General features: G+C 44.1%; 4 protein-coding genes and 2 long non-coding RNA genes across 8 annotated transcripts; 1 reads left to right on the forward strand and 5 right to left on the reverse strand.

Moving 5' to 3' along the window:
* Positions 1 to 397: 397 nt before the first annotated feature.
* LOC147931060 (uncharacterized) lies at positions 398 to 1,753 on the reverse strand. Of its 2 annotated transcripts, none has more exons than XR_015573854.1 (2): positions 1,369 to 1,753; positions 398 to 734 (listed from the first exon to the last, which is right to left on the reverse strand). It is a non-coding gene; the product is annotated as an uncharacterized LOC147931060 (long non-coding RNA). The 2 variants fall into 2 exon arrangements; XR_015573853.1 differs by having other exon boundaries at positions 398 to 770; positions 1,369 to 1,747.
* A 355-nt stretch (positions 1,754 to 2,108) lies between these two features.
* On the reverse strand, positions 2,109 to 3,017 carry LOC147931061 (uncharacterized). The gene is made up of 2 exons (XR_015573828.1): positions 2,900 to 3,017; positions 2,109 to 2,398 (listed from the first exon to the last, which is right to left on the reverse strand). It is a non-coding gene; the product is annotated as an uncharacterized LOC147931061 (long non-coding RNA).
* Positions 3,018 to 5,059: 2,042 nt separating this feature from the next.
* LOC104733826 (beta-glucosidase 42-like) lies at positions 5,060 to 6,578 on the reverse strand. 2 transcript variants are annotated; one of them, XM_087477545.1, is made up of 6 exons: positions 6,362 to 6,578; positions 6,008 to 6,070; positions 5,866 to 5,924; positions 5,693 to 5,768; positions 5,409 to 5,508; positions 5,060 to 5,333 (listed from the first exon to the last, which is right to left on the reverse strand). In XM_087477545.1, exons 1-4 carry the CDS (start codon positions 6,464 to 6,466, stop codon positions 5,750 to 5,752), a joined length of 246 nt encoding a protein of 81 aa, XP_087333671.1. In that variant the 5' UTR covers positions 6,467 to 6,578; the 3' UTR covers positions 5,060 to 5,333; positions 5,409 to 5,508; positions 5,693 to 5,749. The 2 variants fall into 2 exon arrangements, with proteins under 2 accessions (XP_087333671.1, XP_087333672.1); XM_087477546.1 differs by having other exon boundaries at positions 5,409 to 5,483; positions 6,362 to 6,571.
* Positions 6,579 to 7,543: 965 nt separating this feature from the next.
* LOC147931062 (uncharacterized) lies at positions 7,544 to 9,569 on the forward strand. Its single transcript, XM_087477159.1, has 6 exons — positions 7,544 to 7,761; positions 7,865 to 8,364; positions 8,477 to 8,641; positions 8,713 to 8,921; positions 9,005 to 9,205; positions 9,315 to 9,569. Exons 1-6 carry the CDS (start codon positions 7,544 to 7,546, stop codon positions 9,567 to 9,569), a joined length of 1,548 nt encoding a protein of 515 aa, XP_087333285.1.
* Positions 9,570 to 12,057: 2,488 nt separating this feature from the next.
* On the reverse strand, positions 12,058 to 12,899 carry LOC147931063 (uncharacterized). Its single transcript, XM_087477160.1, has 2 exons — positions 12,771 to 12,899; positions 12,058 to 12,627 (listed from the first exon to the last, which is right to left on the reverse strand). Exons 1-2 carry the CDS (start codon positions 12,897 to 12,899, stop codon positions 12,058 to 12,060), a joined length of 699 nt encoding a protein of 232 aa, XP_087333286.1.
* A 36-nt stretch (positions 12,900 to 12,935) lies between these two features.
* On the reverse strand, positions 12,936 to 13,256 carry LOC147931064 (uncharacterized). The gene has a single exon (XM_087477161.1). The coding sequence runs from the start codon at positions 13,254 to 13,256 to the stop codon at positions 12,936 to 12,938; it is 321 nt and encodes a 106-aa protein (XP_087333287.1).
* Between the last annotated feature and the right edge of the window lie 1,532 nt (positions 13,257 to 14,788).

The following is a 14,788-nucleotide window of genomic DNA, read 5'->3' on the forward strand; positions in this document are numbered from 1 at the left end:
ATTAAAACTTTAATGGGTAGAGTTGTTTTTGGAAAAATCGGAATGTAGAGATGTTGTTAAGATTTTATGGCAATAAATGTAACAAATGTTGGTCAATTTGAGAAAGTTTAGTATTTGAGTTTCTCTGCAATGTTATTTATGAAATTGCTTTAGGGGTTAGTGTTGTAAAAAAAAAATTAAATAAGTAAAATTTAAAGGACATAAACCAAAATGTACTTCAAAAATGTTAATATAGATATTTGTATCTCGAGAGTCTTTTAGTACATAGGACACCTTTATGATGCAATGACACAAGTGAATCTTTAGACCATCTCCATTGATAACTTTCTTACCAAGTTGCTAAATGAAATTTTAACTACAAAAAGTACAATTTCTTAAGCTAAGAACTTTTTAAACATTAAGGAAAATATATGCCTCCATTGATAAAGTTATAAAGAAGTTTCTTAACAATCCTTTTTGAAAAAAAAAACAAGAAAACTTGTTTTACACACCACGACACACAAACTCAAATTAAATAAACTATTAAACTTAATGGTAATGCTCTCAGCGTGCTGAGTAGAAGAACACCCAGAAACCTTTCTCGTTCACACCTTGAAGCCCTTGAAGCACAAGATCAGTAACTACGGCTCTGTAGTGACCAAGAACAACAAGAGAGTACATACCAGTTACGTTCAGCATCTGAACTTTCACTTTCGTCAAGTACGAACCAGCTTGAGCCAAGAGGAGGGCAACACCTTGATAACAAAGACATGTCCACAAAACGCAAGAAACTCACATAATAGAGAGAAAGCAATCAGACCATACTATAACACAAGCAAAAAAAACAGAGAGACAACCATTGATCACAGACCACAACACCAATTCACCAAGAAAACAAAAACACAAACATTGATAACTGATCATAGACCATAACCATCAATCTCATAAACATTAGACCAAAACAAAAACACTGATAATTGATCACAGACCATAACGCAAACCCATAACAGCTTTTATAAGAGCATAACACAAACTTGATCATTGATAACAGAAGATAACACAAACTGATTCAAGCTTTAGAAGAACATAAACACAAATACTGATCAAGAACATAAACACAAACATTGATCAAGAACATAAACACAAACATTGATCAAGAACAGAAACACAATATCTCTATTTCAATATCTCTACCATCTGTTGCAAGTTTTCCAATTAATCTCACAATAAAAACAGAGAAAAAAGGATCAAAATCAAACTAATTTTACTAATACCAATTCCCAAATCATAAAACCCTAAATTTGCTCAACATCAAATCCTAAGTCAAAAGACATCAATATAACCCTAAATCAACACGATCTTCACTTCAAACTTCATAGAGATGCGTACCATGGGAACAAAATTAGAGCATCCTTGAACCAAACACATAGATTAGATATTGAGATCGGTAAATATATCTGAAAGGATTGTTTGTTTTAATATTTTTAATTCAAATATCAAAACAATTAAGGGTGCAAATGGTTGCAGGGTTGAAGAGATTGAACAGGTTGAAAAAAATTATTCAACCAATTTTCACCATTTGCATTGTAAAGGTTGAAGAGGTTGGAAAAAACTATTCAGCCCGTTCAACCCAAAAAGTTGAAAAAATAAACTAATCCTACAGCAAAAATCTTCAACTTGCTCAACCACTATTTTGGAGATGAATGAGTTTGAATATTATTCAACACAATTTTGTTCAACCCATTTTTTTTATTTTGTGCATCCATTTGCAGCCTAAGTAATAATTTTGATCGATATGCTTTCAGTTTCAGAAATCAGGACAATCGTGCAAGTTGCAACTTCTTAATATGAAAACATAATAAATCCATGAACAATTGAATCACACCAAATTAAGTTTAATTGATGTAACCGAATCGGTTTGCTTCAAACTAAACCGAAATTGTAGTAATTTCTTCTTTTTTTGTTTGTCTCGTGGTTTGAGAAGAACAACAAATCCAGAAAATTATGTGACATAGCAAAAAAAAAGCTGATCTGTATTATTTGTTATAATTTTATTGGCTAATGATTTCAACTGATGTGTTAATACCATGTTGAAAGTTGAGGCTGAGGTATCAAGTCCGGGAGAGAAACGCATACTACTTTTATTTTATTGATTAAGAAGATGCTAATAGTAAAGTAATATCGGTGTTTGTCTTTGTTACCAGCCCTCTCCATTTCTTATGCGTTGTAAAAGTCACTTTCAGCTGCTATGTTTGAGACGTGAGAAATCAACCTCGAGGTGTAGTGGTTTAGGCCAAGAAAGTCTCATGAGTTCTAAAGCATTAACTCCTTTTCTTCTGGAGTAAATCTAGGAAGATTGTCTCCAAGTTTCTGGCGCATACTTGCAGGATAGTCTCCAAAAAACAAAGGATCCAAGAACCTGCAAAGGATTTTAATTTGTTATTTAAGGAATGATTTATACTTGGAAGTGTGTAACTAATTTGACGCAGAGATAGCAATCCCAATTTTTTGGGTTTGATATCATCACTTTTCTCAAACACACAAACGACATATATGCAACCTTAACATATGAATATCCTATCATACCGGGTTTCTCAACTAATTACCAAGAGAAAACTGTACACAAAGATTCAACGACTATTTAAGAATTTACACTTTTACAGCACCCTTGGAAACAGCAGAATAAATGGATTACATAATCTCTACTACCTACCATTACGAAATATAAAATCAATGGAGCAACTCCCATAAATATAACCTACTAAACTAGAGGGCAGAAATCTGTATACTACAAAATTTGAAAGAGCTATAGGTGCAGCTATGGGCATATTAAGCTGTAGAGATGCCTCAACACATCAGCAATACAATTCCATCCCAAATCTTAACGATTAAGAAAACATTCAAAGCATATCATACTTACCATCCAAGTTGAAAGTCAATTCGCCTACCCGCAATAACCTTGTCCTCTGGTTTCTCTGAGTTTGGCTCAGCCCACTCACAATCAACTGACAAACCGATTTATCCACCTTGGCTTTCCTAGATTAATATATATAAACCCAAAAGCACACTGATAAATAACGAAAACGAAACCCTTGATGCATTTTCCCATCACCATGGTTCATGTAAATAAAACAAAATTACTTAATTACAACAAATAATTTAGGAGTTGAATGCTTTAGCCAAGGTGGTTTAGTGTAGTGGTTTAGGCCAAGAAAGTCTCATGAGTTCTACGAAAAGTGTTGCATTCCTAATTTTAGAGATTGTAGAGGAAGGCTTCATAGAATAAAATTGAAAGAATGAAAGATACTAGCTTTAACAACCCGCTCCCGGCGATCTCGCGGTACGAGCAGTGGTATGTACCATGGTACGTATGCAGTATGTATTACATGCGCAGTACGTGTCATGGTACGTGTCACGCTATGGGTCGTGGTACGCCCGATAGGGGACGATCTGTACGTCTGATAGGGACGATCGGTACGTCCGACAAGGGCGATCGGTTCGTCCGGCAAGGACGATTGGTCGGACAGTAAAGGTTGAAGTACTGGAGAGCCGGTACGGACGGTTCGACCCCAAGTGTCGGTGATTGGGAATATTGCTCAAGAGACTAAGTGTATATGATCAGTGATACGATGGTCCATGGGCTGACGAGAACTGGCTCGAGTGGCAACCGACAAAAAAGGAAAGTATCGCGCACTATCAATAAATGGAAATTATAGAGTAAGTGACGCAGAAAAGGAAATAGTCCCGCGGACGAGTTAATAGGCCATACTACACGGGCCAGAACCTTGCGAAGGTTTAGACCGTCCTAGAGAAAAGGAAGATCTCGAAAGATAAGGAAAACTTCCAGTAAGGCTTATTGTTAAAAGAAAGGATAGGGCGGTTTACTCGACCCTATATAAAGGATCCTTGAGAGATTAGAAGGGGATCATCGGCCATTAGCGCCGCATAAAAGAGATTAAGGTTCCCTAGGGTTTATCACGCATGGATACACGCCTATGTGCGCCGCGAAGGGATTCATGTGGAAAGAAGAGGAATCCATCCCGAGTTATCGAAGGATTCAAAGAGAGTTATCGAAGGATTCCAATTAGAGTTATCGAAGGGGTCCGAGAGAGTGATCGATGGGAAAGAGAAATCGAGTGACCGATCGAGAAGGAGGTCGATCGTAGATTTGATCGACTAATTGATCGGAAGGAGGTCGATCGTGGTCGATGGAGATCAACCGAGAACCAATAAAGGAGATCGGACGGGATATGTAGTCATGAGGTACGTGGATGGTACCGCAGTCCACGACGCACGATAGCGATACTCTACGGAGACGATAGCGGTACGGTACCAGAGTCGATAGCGGTACGCTACAGAGACGATGGTGTTACGGTATCAGAGTCGATAGCGGTATGCTACAGAGATGATAGCGGCATGGTACCAAAGTCGAAAGCGGTAAGCTACAGAGACGATAGCGGTACGGTGCCAGGGTCGATAGTGGTACGCTAGCGATAGCGAAAGCGGTACGGTACCGAGGACAAATGCGGTACATTGGCGATACGATAGCGGTACGACTGCGATAGCGATCGCAGTACAGAGACGACTCGTATGCGGTACGAAGATGGTACATACAGTGGTGCGAGAGTTGGTACGATAGTCCACGATGGACAGTACGGGAGTAATGTTGTACCATGCACGATGGGTGGTGCGGATAATGATCGAGAACGGACGGCAAGGTCTTGGAGTACACCGGGACTTGGCACAATGGATTGACAGAGCAGTCTTTCTGCGGCTGGACGGAATAAATTATTCCAGCCCATCTTTTATTGGCTCTTGGTCACTTTGGGGATGGTTGGTTATGTGACTAAGGAACAATAATAGGTGGTTCAATACGGTGAGTATTGACGGACACGATCATGGATGAGTGGTAGCTGGATCTAATGGGCTGCAGTACGGTTAGAGGATGCGTGCAATCCAAAGGCTACAAACTGATAAGGTACATGTTAAGGTAAGATGTGTACTTAATAGTGTGGGTATATGATTGATGGGTCAAAATTGTGATAAGCTACGGTTTAGCTGTCGCATAATGTTAAGTGAATAAGACAAAAATCGATAGGCCATGAATTATGTAGCGGACATGTACAGCTATGTATGAAATTTTAGGGTCGGGGTCTTACACTAGCCCTCTGAGGGATTATACACAATACTCCTAAAAGTAATTGTAATTATGCTTTCGAAGATGTTACACATATATTGAAATAGTCCATTACAGTTTACTGCTTACACAATTTTTCTATTTGTCCACCCTCCGATTGCTTCCCGGAGATGTGATGGGAAATCCCAATGGTATAGAGTTACAAACGGCTGAATACCTGCAATAGTAGAATCATCTCATGAAAGTATCATTAACAGGAAGATGAAAGCTCATTTCAGTTTAGAGTAAATACCCTTTTCAAGAAGTCCATTGATAAGATTGTTGTAGAAAGCAATGCCTTCTTTATTAACTTTAGTTCCCAAGCCATCTAGAACAGAAGACAATACGCCCTCCTGTCAATCGTTTAGATTTTTCAGGAAGTCCAACAATGAGAATTTCCCTCATGATCATATACAATAATGATAATAATAATCTTCCCCATGCAAAGAAATATGTACTTGACACTGTCAACAACTACAACATGTGCTACACTGTGATTGGGGAACATAAAGAAATCACCATCAGAGTTGAACATACCAGGGAAAATGCGAGACTAGGATATGGAAAATCTGTAAGCACTGAATCCTAATTGTCCTATAAGTTCAATGTCTTCCTGCAAAATTATTAGAATAACAAACAATCTTATAAGCAAACAAGCAGACCATAGGAAGATCCATATACCAATAGTTTACTCTTAAGCTTTTCTTAACCTTGTATCGGTGGTAATGATCCACAACAACATCACCATTACTTGCATCAAGAATCTTCCCTAAAGAAGAGGAAACAAACAGTGTTAATCTACCTAGTTTTCATCATTTGACTTGAGAATAAGCTGAGAAGAAAATCACAAACCTTCTGAGTGAACTTATCCCATATACTTGGCCCTTTCTTACCTTCGTTCCAGCCTCCTTCAATCTACAAAACCACCATCAAATAATACTTAAGCTCAGTCAAAACTAAACTAATTTGATTTGTAACTTATACAACGCCACTTATGTAAAGCATACTTCAAAAAGCCTTTCCTACACTAATCTTCATAAATCTGATTCGTACTTTAATCCCGGAATCAACATTTTCCAGAAAATCAAAGTGAATCAAGAAATTGGTACATCAGAAAAGTAGAAGACGAAGTGCGGCTACTAGAAGGAAGAAGATAAGACGCCAGATTTTGGAGGGTGAAAGGGAGAGAGAGAGAAAGAGAGGGACCTGGTAAGCGGAAGTGGCAACACCGAAGGTGAAGGTGGAGAGGAAACTAGAGCGGTCAGTGACCGGAGGGACGGCGAGATGAATCAAGTTAAGATTCTGCGCCATTTTTATCGATTGAAATCGACAGGTGTGTGTGTGTTACTCACCCAACGCAAGATCCAAAAGATGCGGAGACAAATTATCAAACGTTTTGTTTTAGGTTTATTCTCTATCTGATATCCATTAATTTATTAATATGATATTTATTGTAATTACATATTTATGTTAAAAGGACAAATCCAAATGTATTTTTTTTTAACTTCTAAAATATGGTTTAATGAGTATAATACTTGAAAGTGTCTATTGAAATTCTATTGATGTCCAAATCGGTCATAATTAGAATATTTTAGTTCGGTGAAAAGGAGGTCGAAGTTCTCTTTTATTGATCGATGCCGGGGCACAAAAGGACGGATTACAACGTAATTTAGACGAGTTAAAAATAACGGACGAGAGACAATAGACGAGCTGTGAGCTCGTCGATCCTAACTTTGGACGAGAGAGAGCTAGTACTTGCTGTCCGTATTCTTTTCTTTTTTGTGCAAAAAACCTCTTGTCTCGAACGCCGTACGCCCGTATTTATAGGGAACTGTGTCGGTTCGTTCTCCGAAAGGACCAAAATACCTCTCTTGTCATGGAGGTTTATTTGGGCCTTTCCTGGGCCGGGCCTTTTGTTGGGGTGAGGATCCACCCTTAAAAGTATTCCCCCCTCACCACCAGTTCGTAGTCTTTAGGCGAAGAACTTTGTCCGAAGGACTCGTCTTCTTCCTGGTGGCTCGGCGTGGGAACTTAGCTCGTCTGAACGATTTCGGAATTGGTCTTTCGATCGTTGGGGTGGTAATTCTGTACAGGACTTGAGGAAGTGAACGGGCACGCGTGAGATTCCTCGGTTTTTGATGCTAGTGGTCGAATCATCGTGTGCGGTTCTTGACGCGCGTGAAATCTGGAAGTCGTACCGTCACAAAACGCGTGCTGTAATGATTGCGTCTCGAGAATCCTCTGCCTCTTCCTATAAATACTTCCTCTCTTCTTCATTTTCTTCATCCAGTCTACGAGTCATCCTCTGCTCTCGAGTCATCAGGTATACTTCCTTCTATTCTTTCTTTAAATCGTTCGTCTTCTCTTTCTTTTTTTTGTTCGCCTTCGATGACTTCCCCCGGATCCGCTTCCTCCGACTCTTCTGCGGCAAGTCACCACGACAAGCGACCTCCTCAGATTCTGACGATAACAACGGGCCGAGTCATGGTGGGTCAAGGTCGTCGACGAGCCCCCATTCCGATGCGTCTTCTGATTCAGCTTTATTCACTAAACTTCAACGCCGGGCTTCTCCCACGCGGCGACTACGAGTTCGTCCCACCTCCCTTGTGCGATCCCCTCTCTGATTGATGAGGACTTGGACGACTCTTGTATTCGCGAGGACCATGTCGTTGTTTGTGGGTCGTTGCCGTTTGTTCCTCGCGTTTCCAGGGCTAGGAGACACATCCTCTCACACGTTCCCCAGACGACTATTGAGCTTGACTCGGCTGAGAGAGCAGTTATACTCGGTGGGTTGTCCCCTTTTTCTCCTATTATTATTTCGGACGAGGTTCAACGTCCTTGGGATGCTCCAGATGGTTACATCTGTCTCTCGAAGAAGCTTTTCACCGAGTGTGCGATCACATTTCCCCTCCCTGCTTTCTTAATGTCGTACTTGGCCAATCGCAAGATGGCGATATCCCAATTTGCGATGGCGACTTTTCGGAATGCAGTCGGCATCTCTATCTTGGCCGAGGCAGTGGGGATCAATCTTTCGGTCGAGCAGTTTGAGGAGCTTACCCGGTTTATCTCCATAAACCGAAACAAAACACCGGGCACCTATTATGTTGGTTCGAGGAGGCTGACACTTGTTGAGGGGACGAAGGGGAAGACTTACAACTGGGCCGGATCGTATTTCTTTATGAAAGTAGTTCCAGGGGTCGTCAAAGATCGTTCACATTCCCTTATACTCTGGGTGGAATCTTTCACCTAGTAGCCGACTTACTTTGTAGCTTTTTACTTTGGTTTTATGGTATCGTGATTAACCCTATTTTTGTCTTGCAGTATCTGTGCCAAGGTGTCTGCTCCCCTATCCTCCCGCTTTTTGTGCTGAGGTTGATAAGATCAAATCGGCTGGTCCTTACGTTTGGCCGGGGACGACTCGAGCGACGAGGAAGACATCAGTGAGGAATACTTCATCATCAAAAGCAAAAACTTCCAATTCGACAAGTAAGTCTCTGAGCGAGTTACGGGTGGTCGAGCTCATCTTTTTTTTTTTTTTTAAATTCGTCGATTGGCAGGAATGGGGCGTCTAAACTTGGAAGTTCCTGACGTATCCACTCGCTTCCGTCGATCTACTGGGACGCCGTCCACTCTGCTTTTGGACTCGCCTTGTCTGCGCGATCATTCTGAGGAGCCTTTGCCCAAAGTGTTAGCGGGAAAGAAGACTGTTTCGTCGCAGGACGCCCATCTCGCTGAGGCACGTGCGGGAAAGAAAGCCGTCACTCAGGTGGAACACTTTCCTTAGGGAAAAGGAACAAAACGTCTGGTTGTTCAGATGCCGTTGGACGGGCTGGGGTGAGTCTTCCACAGAAGAGGAAGGACGGTGCGGGTTCGTCTGTTCCCGAGTCAGCTAAGAGTCAGAAAAAGATTGACTACGAGTGGGACTTCCGCTATTCCACGGCAACTCGTTCCTTTCCGACAGACTCTCTTTCCTGTGCTGAGCTGTTCTGCAAAATTCATTTTGGCATGGGGGACCTTGTACCGGTTGACCAGATGAAGGAGAAGGACTCGGTCACTGATGTTGCGAAGACGTTGTTTTGTTTCCCTATCCTCTGGATGTGTCTACGGTTATGGCCATCCTCTTAATTAATTTTTTTTACTTGAGTTTTCCGCTTTGCAGCTTATGGTGACGATCAATTGGGCGGTTTCTTGTTACGAGCGTAACATTCGTGAGTTAGAAGCTGCTGCTGCCGAGCGTCCTGACCCTTCTGCTGACAAAATCAATTGGCTCGAAAATCAACTGGCGGAGGCCCTACGTTCAAACCAAAAGCTGAAGGAACAAGACGCGAAACTCGAACATAGTCATGGCGGGTTGGGAGCCGAGAGGGACGAGCTTCGTGTCAAGCTGGGGACTGCTGATTCGTCGAGAAGCTGAAGGTGGCCCTGGAGTTAGAAACGAAGAGGTTGCGGGCTCGTCGAGAAGACTATGGTCTTTACATGAAACTCTCTGCCTATCATCATCTTGCCGGTCGTGCTCAGACGCTCTTATCATAGCACAAGAGTTATGCTGATGCGTTTGAAGCTTCTCGTCCTAAGTTCTTGGAGTATAACCAGACCGTCGGGAATAAGCGTATGCTGGAGGCACTCGTCACAGATGGTCAGATCTCTCTTCTGGCTGACGGGCTCATTGAGAGGGTGGACAATGTGGCTTCTCAGCTTAAGGAGGAAGTCGAACAGGTCTTCATTCCTGACGTCGTCGACAGCGACTTCGACATGTCCTCTTGTTTTGCTACTCCCCTTCCAGAGGTGAAATGGGTCAGATCGCCGAGCTTCGAGGAAGTTCGTCATGAGTGCGAAGACGGGGCATCCAGTGACGAGGAGGAGGAGACGGCCGAGGCGCAGGGGAGTACCTTAGCGATGGAAATCCTCGGGAATGGGCAAGTGGAGGTACAGAGTGATGAAGTCGTCACCCAGGTGGAGGAACGAGACGAACATGTTGTCGCCTAAGCAGATGGGGAAGGTGGGCAGGTCGTCGCTCAGGGGGAAGAACAGAATGAACAAGTCGCCACCCAGGAACGAGGGGAGGATTCTCCGGTCGTCGGTCTGGTTTAATAAGGTCTGCCGTATTGGGGTCGGCTCCCAGCATTATCTTTTTTATCGTGAACTGTGTTGCCGTGTTCAGGGGTCGGCTCCCTTCGTTGTGTTTTTGTTTTGAGTTGCCGTTTCTGGGGATCGGCTCCCTTTGAACTCTATGGTTGTCGTGTTTCCGGGGTTGGCTCCCTTTTGAACTTTATTAGTTTTATTGCATTACCCTCTTTTTTATCCTATAGTCTTTATGATTCGTACTGATCATTTAACGGGTGTAATTTCCGAGGTTCTTCTGACTGGTCGTTTGTCCTCGAGAATTGCACCCTTCATCACATACATAGGCCTCCAAACTCTGCATATCTCATTCCGTTTTTTTTTTTAATTTCTCCGAGAGTAATTCGTTGTTTAGATTAGTGAGGTCGCTCTGATGCCTGTAACAACAAGGTTGGCTTGGTTGAGAAGGGCGCAGGAGCGACTCGCTGTAAGATCCGACGACGTAATCCGTTCGGAGCTCGAATTCTATCGTGCTCGGATCCAGAGGCTGAGGGCCTACATTGTTGCCACTCGTCGTTCGTTCGAGCGCTATTTCCAATTCTGCCGTATAAATGGAACAGTGGAGTGCCTCGAAGTATTGATCAATGGAGGGCTCTTCGTCCCGAGGTGGAGATGTGATCGACTGCTAGAGAAGCGCTCTTGCCGCAAGGCGTCATTTGCTGCAGTGGAGATTCCCAATCTTGAGGAGGGCGACCTTGAATTCATTGGCTGAAGACCCTTTGAAGACCACGCGGAGACTGATGCCTGCCGAGCTTGTATCGACGTGTTGTGTCATTACATAATCAGCTGGAAAGCAAGAGTCACTACTTCTACGAGAGCAGTCGTGCTGAAGGGATTTGCGCGTATCTCGAGAAGATGGTTGCTAGGGGTTCAGATGTTCTGATGAACGAGCTAAAAGATGTGAAGGAGTCGTGTCGTTATTGGCAGGCAACACTCGGCGGGTTGGAGTTCAACGAACCTTCCAATGCCGATTTGGGAATTGAATGATGGGCTTTGTTGTATGTAGTGCTCGCTCGTCGAGTTTACCTTTTGCTTCCACCAACCTCTCTTTTTTTTTTTGGGTATATGCCGTAATGGGGTCGGCTCCCATATCGTACTATTGCCGGGCTAGGGGTCGGCACCGTTTGTTATCTTGAGCACATCTTTCTATAGTATTATCTCGTCGTTTAACTATTAAGGTACAACACGCGATGGTTGTATATCCTTGTTACAAGTAGTGACTCGGTTAATGTTTCTTTTTTAAATCGGGGTGCGACCTGTGATAATCGGCTTATCCCTATTTTGTGAGTTGCGACTCGGCTTATTATTATTATTATTTTTTAAATCAGGTGTGGCTCGTGATGATCGGCTTATCCCTGTTTTGCGAGTTGCGACTCGGCTTATTATTATTATTATTTTTGAAATCAGGTGCGACTCATGATGATCGGCTTATCCCTGTTTTGCGAGTTGCGACTCGGCTTATTATTGTTATTACTTTTGAAATCAGGTACGACTCGTGATGATCGGCTTATCCCTATTTTACGAGTTGTGGCTTGGCTAAAATAGTACGCCGGAACGTCGAGTCATTACCGGGTCAGGATAACGACTTATAAATTATTCGTAAAGTCGTGCAAATTGATCAACGAGAAGGAAATTATATTACTGGCAGTTGTGTCCCGTCAAGCGGGACTGCCTACGTACCCTTCGCTCAGGGGGATCAAGCCGCTCGTAGTACACATTACATGATTGTTCGAAATTATAGAAAGCAAGCTAAACGTAGCTGAGCTCGTCTCTTTTTTATTTTAGTAGTAGTAACGCTTAAGATGCATGGAGTTCCAAGATCTGGGTATTGGCTCACCGCTCATTGTTAAGAGCTCGTACACACCAGGGTGTACGATTTTGGATACCTGATATGGACCTTCCCAGTTAGCCCCCATCTTTCCGGCATTCGGTTCGGCAGTGTTTTCGAAGATCTTCCTGAGGACGAGGTCCCCTTCGTCAAAATGTCGACTGTGGACCTTCTTGTTGTAGTACTTGGCCGCAGAAAGCTGGTAATTCTGAATTCGCAGAAGTGTCTTGTCGCGTTCCTCCTCCAATTCGTCGAGTCTGTCTATGAGCATTTGACTGTTGAGCGTGGTGTCCTGGACGAGCATTGTTCGTCGAAGACTTGTACTGCCGACCTCAGCAGGCGCCATTGCTTCCATCCCATAGGCCAGGGAGAACGGATTTTGGTTGGTTCCTTGCCGTGGGGTCGTACGATAGGACCAAAGCACGCCGTCGAGCTCGTCAGCCCAAGCACCTTTCTTGGCGTCTAACCTTTTCTTCAGGCCGTCAAGTATAGTTTTATTCGTCACTTCGGCCTGCCCGTTTCCCTGTGGATACCTCAGCGTTGACTTTCTTAACTTGATTCTCCACTTTGCGCAGAAGTCTTCGAATTATAGGAAGATGAATTGCGAGCCATTGTCGTTGACTATTTCATGGAGAGGCCGTGACGGTAGATGATGTATTTCCATACGAGAAGCTGGACGTCTTTGGCTTTGATATTGGCGTAGGATTCGGCTTTGACCCACTTGGTGAAATAGTCGGTGAGGACGAGGATGTAGCGTTTTTTTATGGAAGCGGGTAACAGGCCGATAATGGCCATCGTCCAACGCATGAAAGGATATGGAGCTATGCCGGCTCACAGCAGCTCGGTCGGCTGATGGATGATAGGGGCATGTCGTTGGCACTTCTCGCATTTGGTGACAAACTTCTCACAATCGGACATCATTGTCGGCCAGTAATGGCCATGCTTCTTAATTCGTAGTGCCAAGGCTCGGCCACCTGAATGGTTACCTCCGGCTCCTTCGTGAGTTTCCATCATGACCCGTTCTGTGTTGTCGCCGTGTAAACACAGCAAGAGGGCGCCTGATGTAGTCCATCGGGGTAAATGTTCCTTCATTAAGGTATAGTGGGCGGTCTTCATTTTCAACCGTCGTTTGGCCCATTTATCTGTTGGCATGTCGCCATCAACGTGATATGCGCGAATCTCGACTCGCTAGTCTGTCTTGTCGTCGCCTGAAGGAGGCTCGAACTGCCGCCGCAAAGTTGCTGTTCGCCAGGTGGTCCTGATTTCGTTGGGCTGGTGAAGGGCAAGGCAGGTCTCCGCTCGAGTTTCTTCTATGCTTAGGGTGTCAATGCTTTCCATTGGGATAATCCGTCGAAGGTTGGGGTCTGATGTCGAAGCGAGTGCTGCTAAGGCGTCGGCTGGAGCGTTGTCCCCTCCGGGGATCTTGATGAGATTGAACTCGTCGAAACACTTGGACAGGATCCTGACGATGTCGAGGTATGCAGCCATTTGCTCGCTGTCTGTATCGTATTCACCGCTAAACTGATTGGCGACGAGTTGAGAGTCACAAAAAGCTTGGATTCACTTTATTTGCATTCCACTAGCAAGCTTGAGCCCGACAGAAAGTACCTCGTACTTTGTGAGATTGTTGGTTGCCTGGAACCGAAGACGGAAAGATTGCTCCAGGATTTCTCCGATTGGAGAAGTTAGTCGGATTCCCACGCCAGAACCAAGGTGTGAGGAAGCATCGTCGACATGTACGGTCCACTGTCCGTCCGTTGGATATGTGGGCGTTGGCTCGGCCTCGCCTAATGGTAGTACAATTAAGAAGTTGGCCAGTACTTGGAACTTAGCGGCTGGGCGGGTGCGAAATTCGTTATCATACTCACTGAGCTCGATCGCCCACTTTGTTAATCGGCCGGACTGATTCGGACAGTGCAATATAGATCGCAAGGGCTGGTTGGACAAGATGGCGATGGTGTGTGACTGAAAATACGGTTGGAGCTTCCTTGCCGATGTGATGACTGCCAGGGCAACCTTCTCGACTGTCGGGTAACGAGTTTCTGCGTCATCAAGGGACTTGCTCACATAGAAAATAGGTCGCTGCTCTCCTCGTTCGTCTTTGACAAGAACTCCACTGACCACCGACCCGAAGACCGCAATGTAGAGGAACAAGACTTCACTGAACTCTAGCTTGGCGAGGATCGGGGGCGTCGATAAGTAACTCTTCAATTTACTGAGCGCATCGTGGCAGGCTTCGTTCCATTCGAACTTCCCTTTGGTCTTGAGGAGTTGGTAAAACGGTAGACACTTATCTGTTGATCTAGATATAAAGCGATTCAGGGCGGCAATTCGTCCAGTTAACCGCTGCACCTCTCTGGCATTCTTTGGTGATGGTAGGTTGACGATCGCCTTGATTTGCTTTGAATTTGGTTCAATGCCTCGCCGAGTTACCAGGTAGCCGAGAAACTCCCCCTATTTGACTGCAAAGGTGCACTTGGCAGGATTCAACTTCATCGTGTATTTGTTCAGAGTATCGAAGCACTGTCGAAGATGGGTGATGTGGTCGCCCGCGCGCTGTGACTTGATGAGCATGTCGTCTATGTATACCTCCATGGTCCTACCGAGTTGTTCAGCGAACATCTTGTTGACTAGTCGTTGGTAATTTGCTCCCGCGTTCTTCAAGCCGAAGGGCATGACCTTGT

The sequence above is a fragment of the Camelina sativa genome, chromosome 12 (genome assembly GCF_030686135.1).
Source record: "Camelina sativa cultivar CO46 ecotype springtype chromosome 12, ASM3068613v1".
Lineage (NCBI taxonomy): Eukaryota > Viridiplantae > Streptophyta > Magnoliopsida > Brassicales > Brassicaceae > Camelina > Camelina sativa.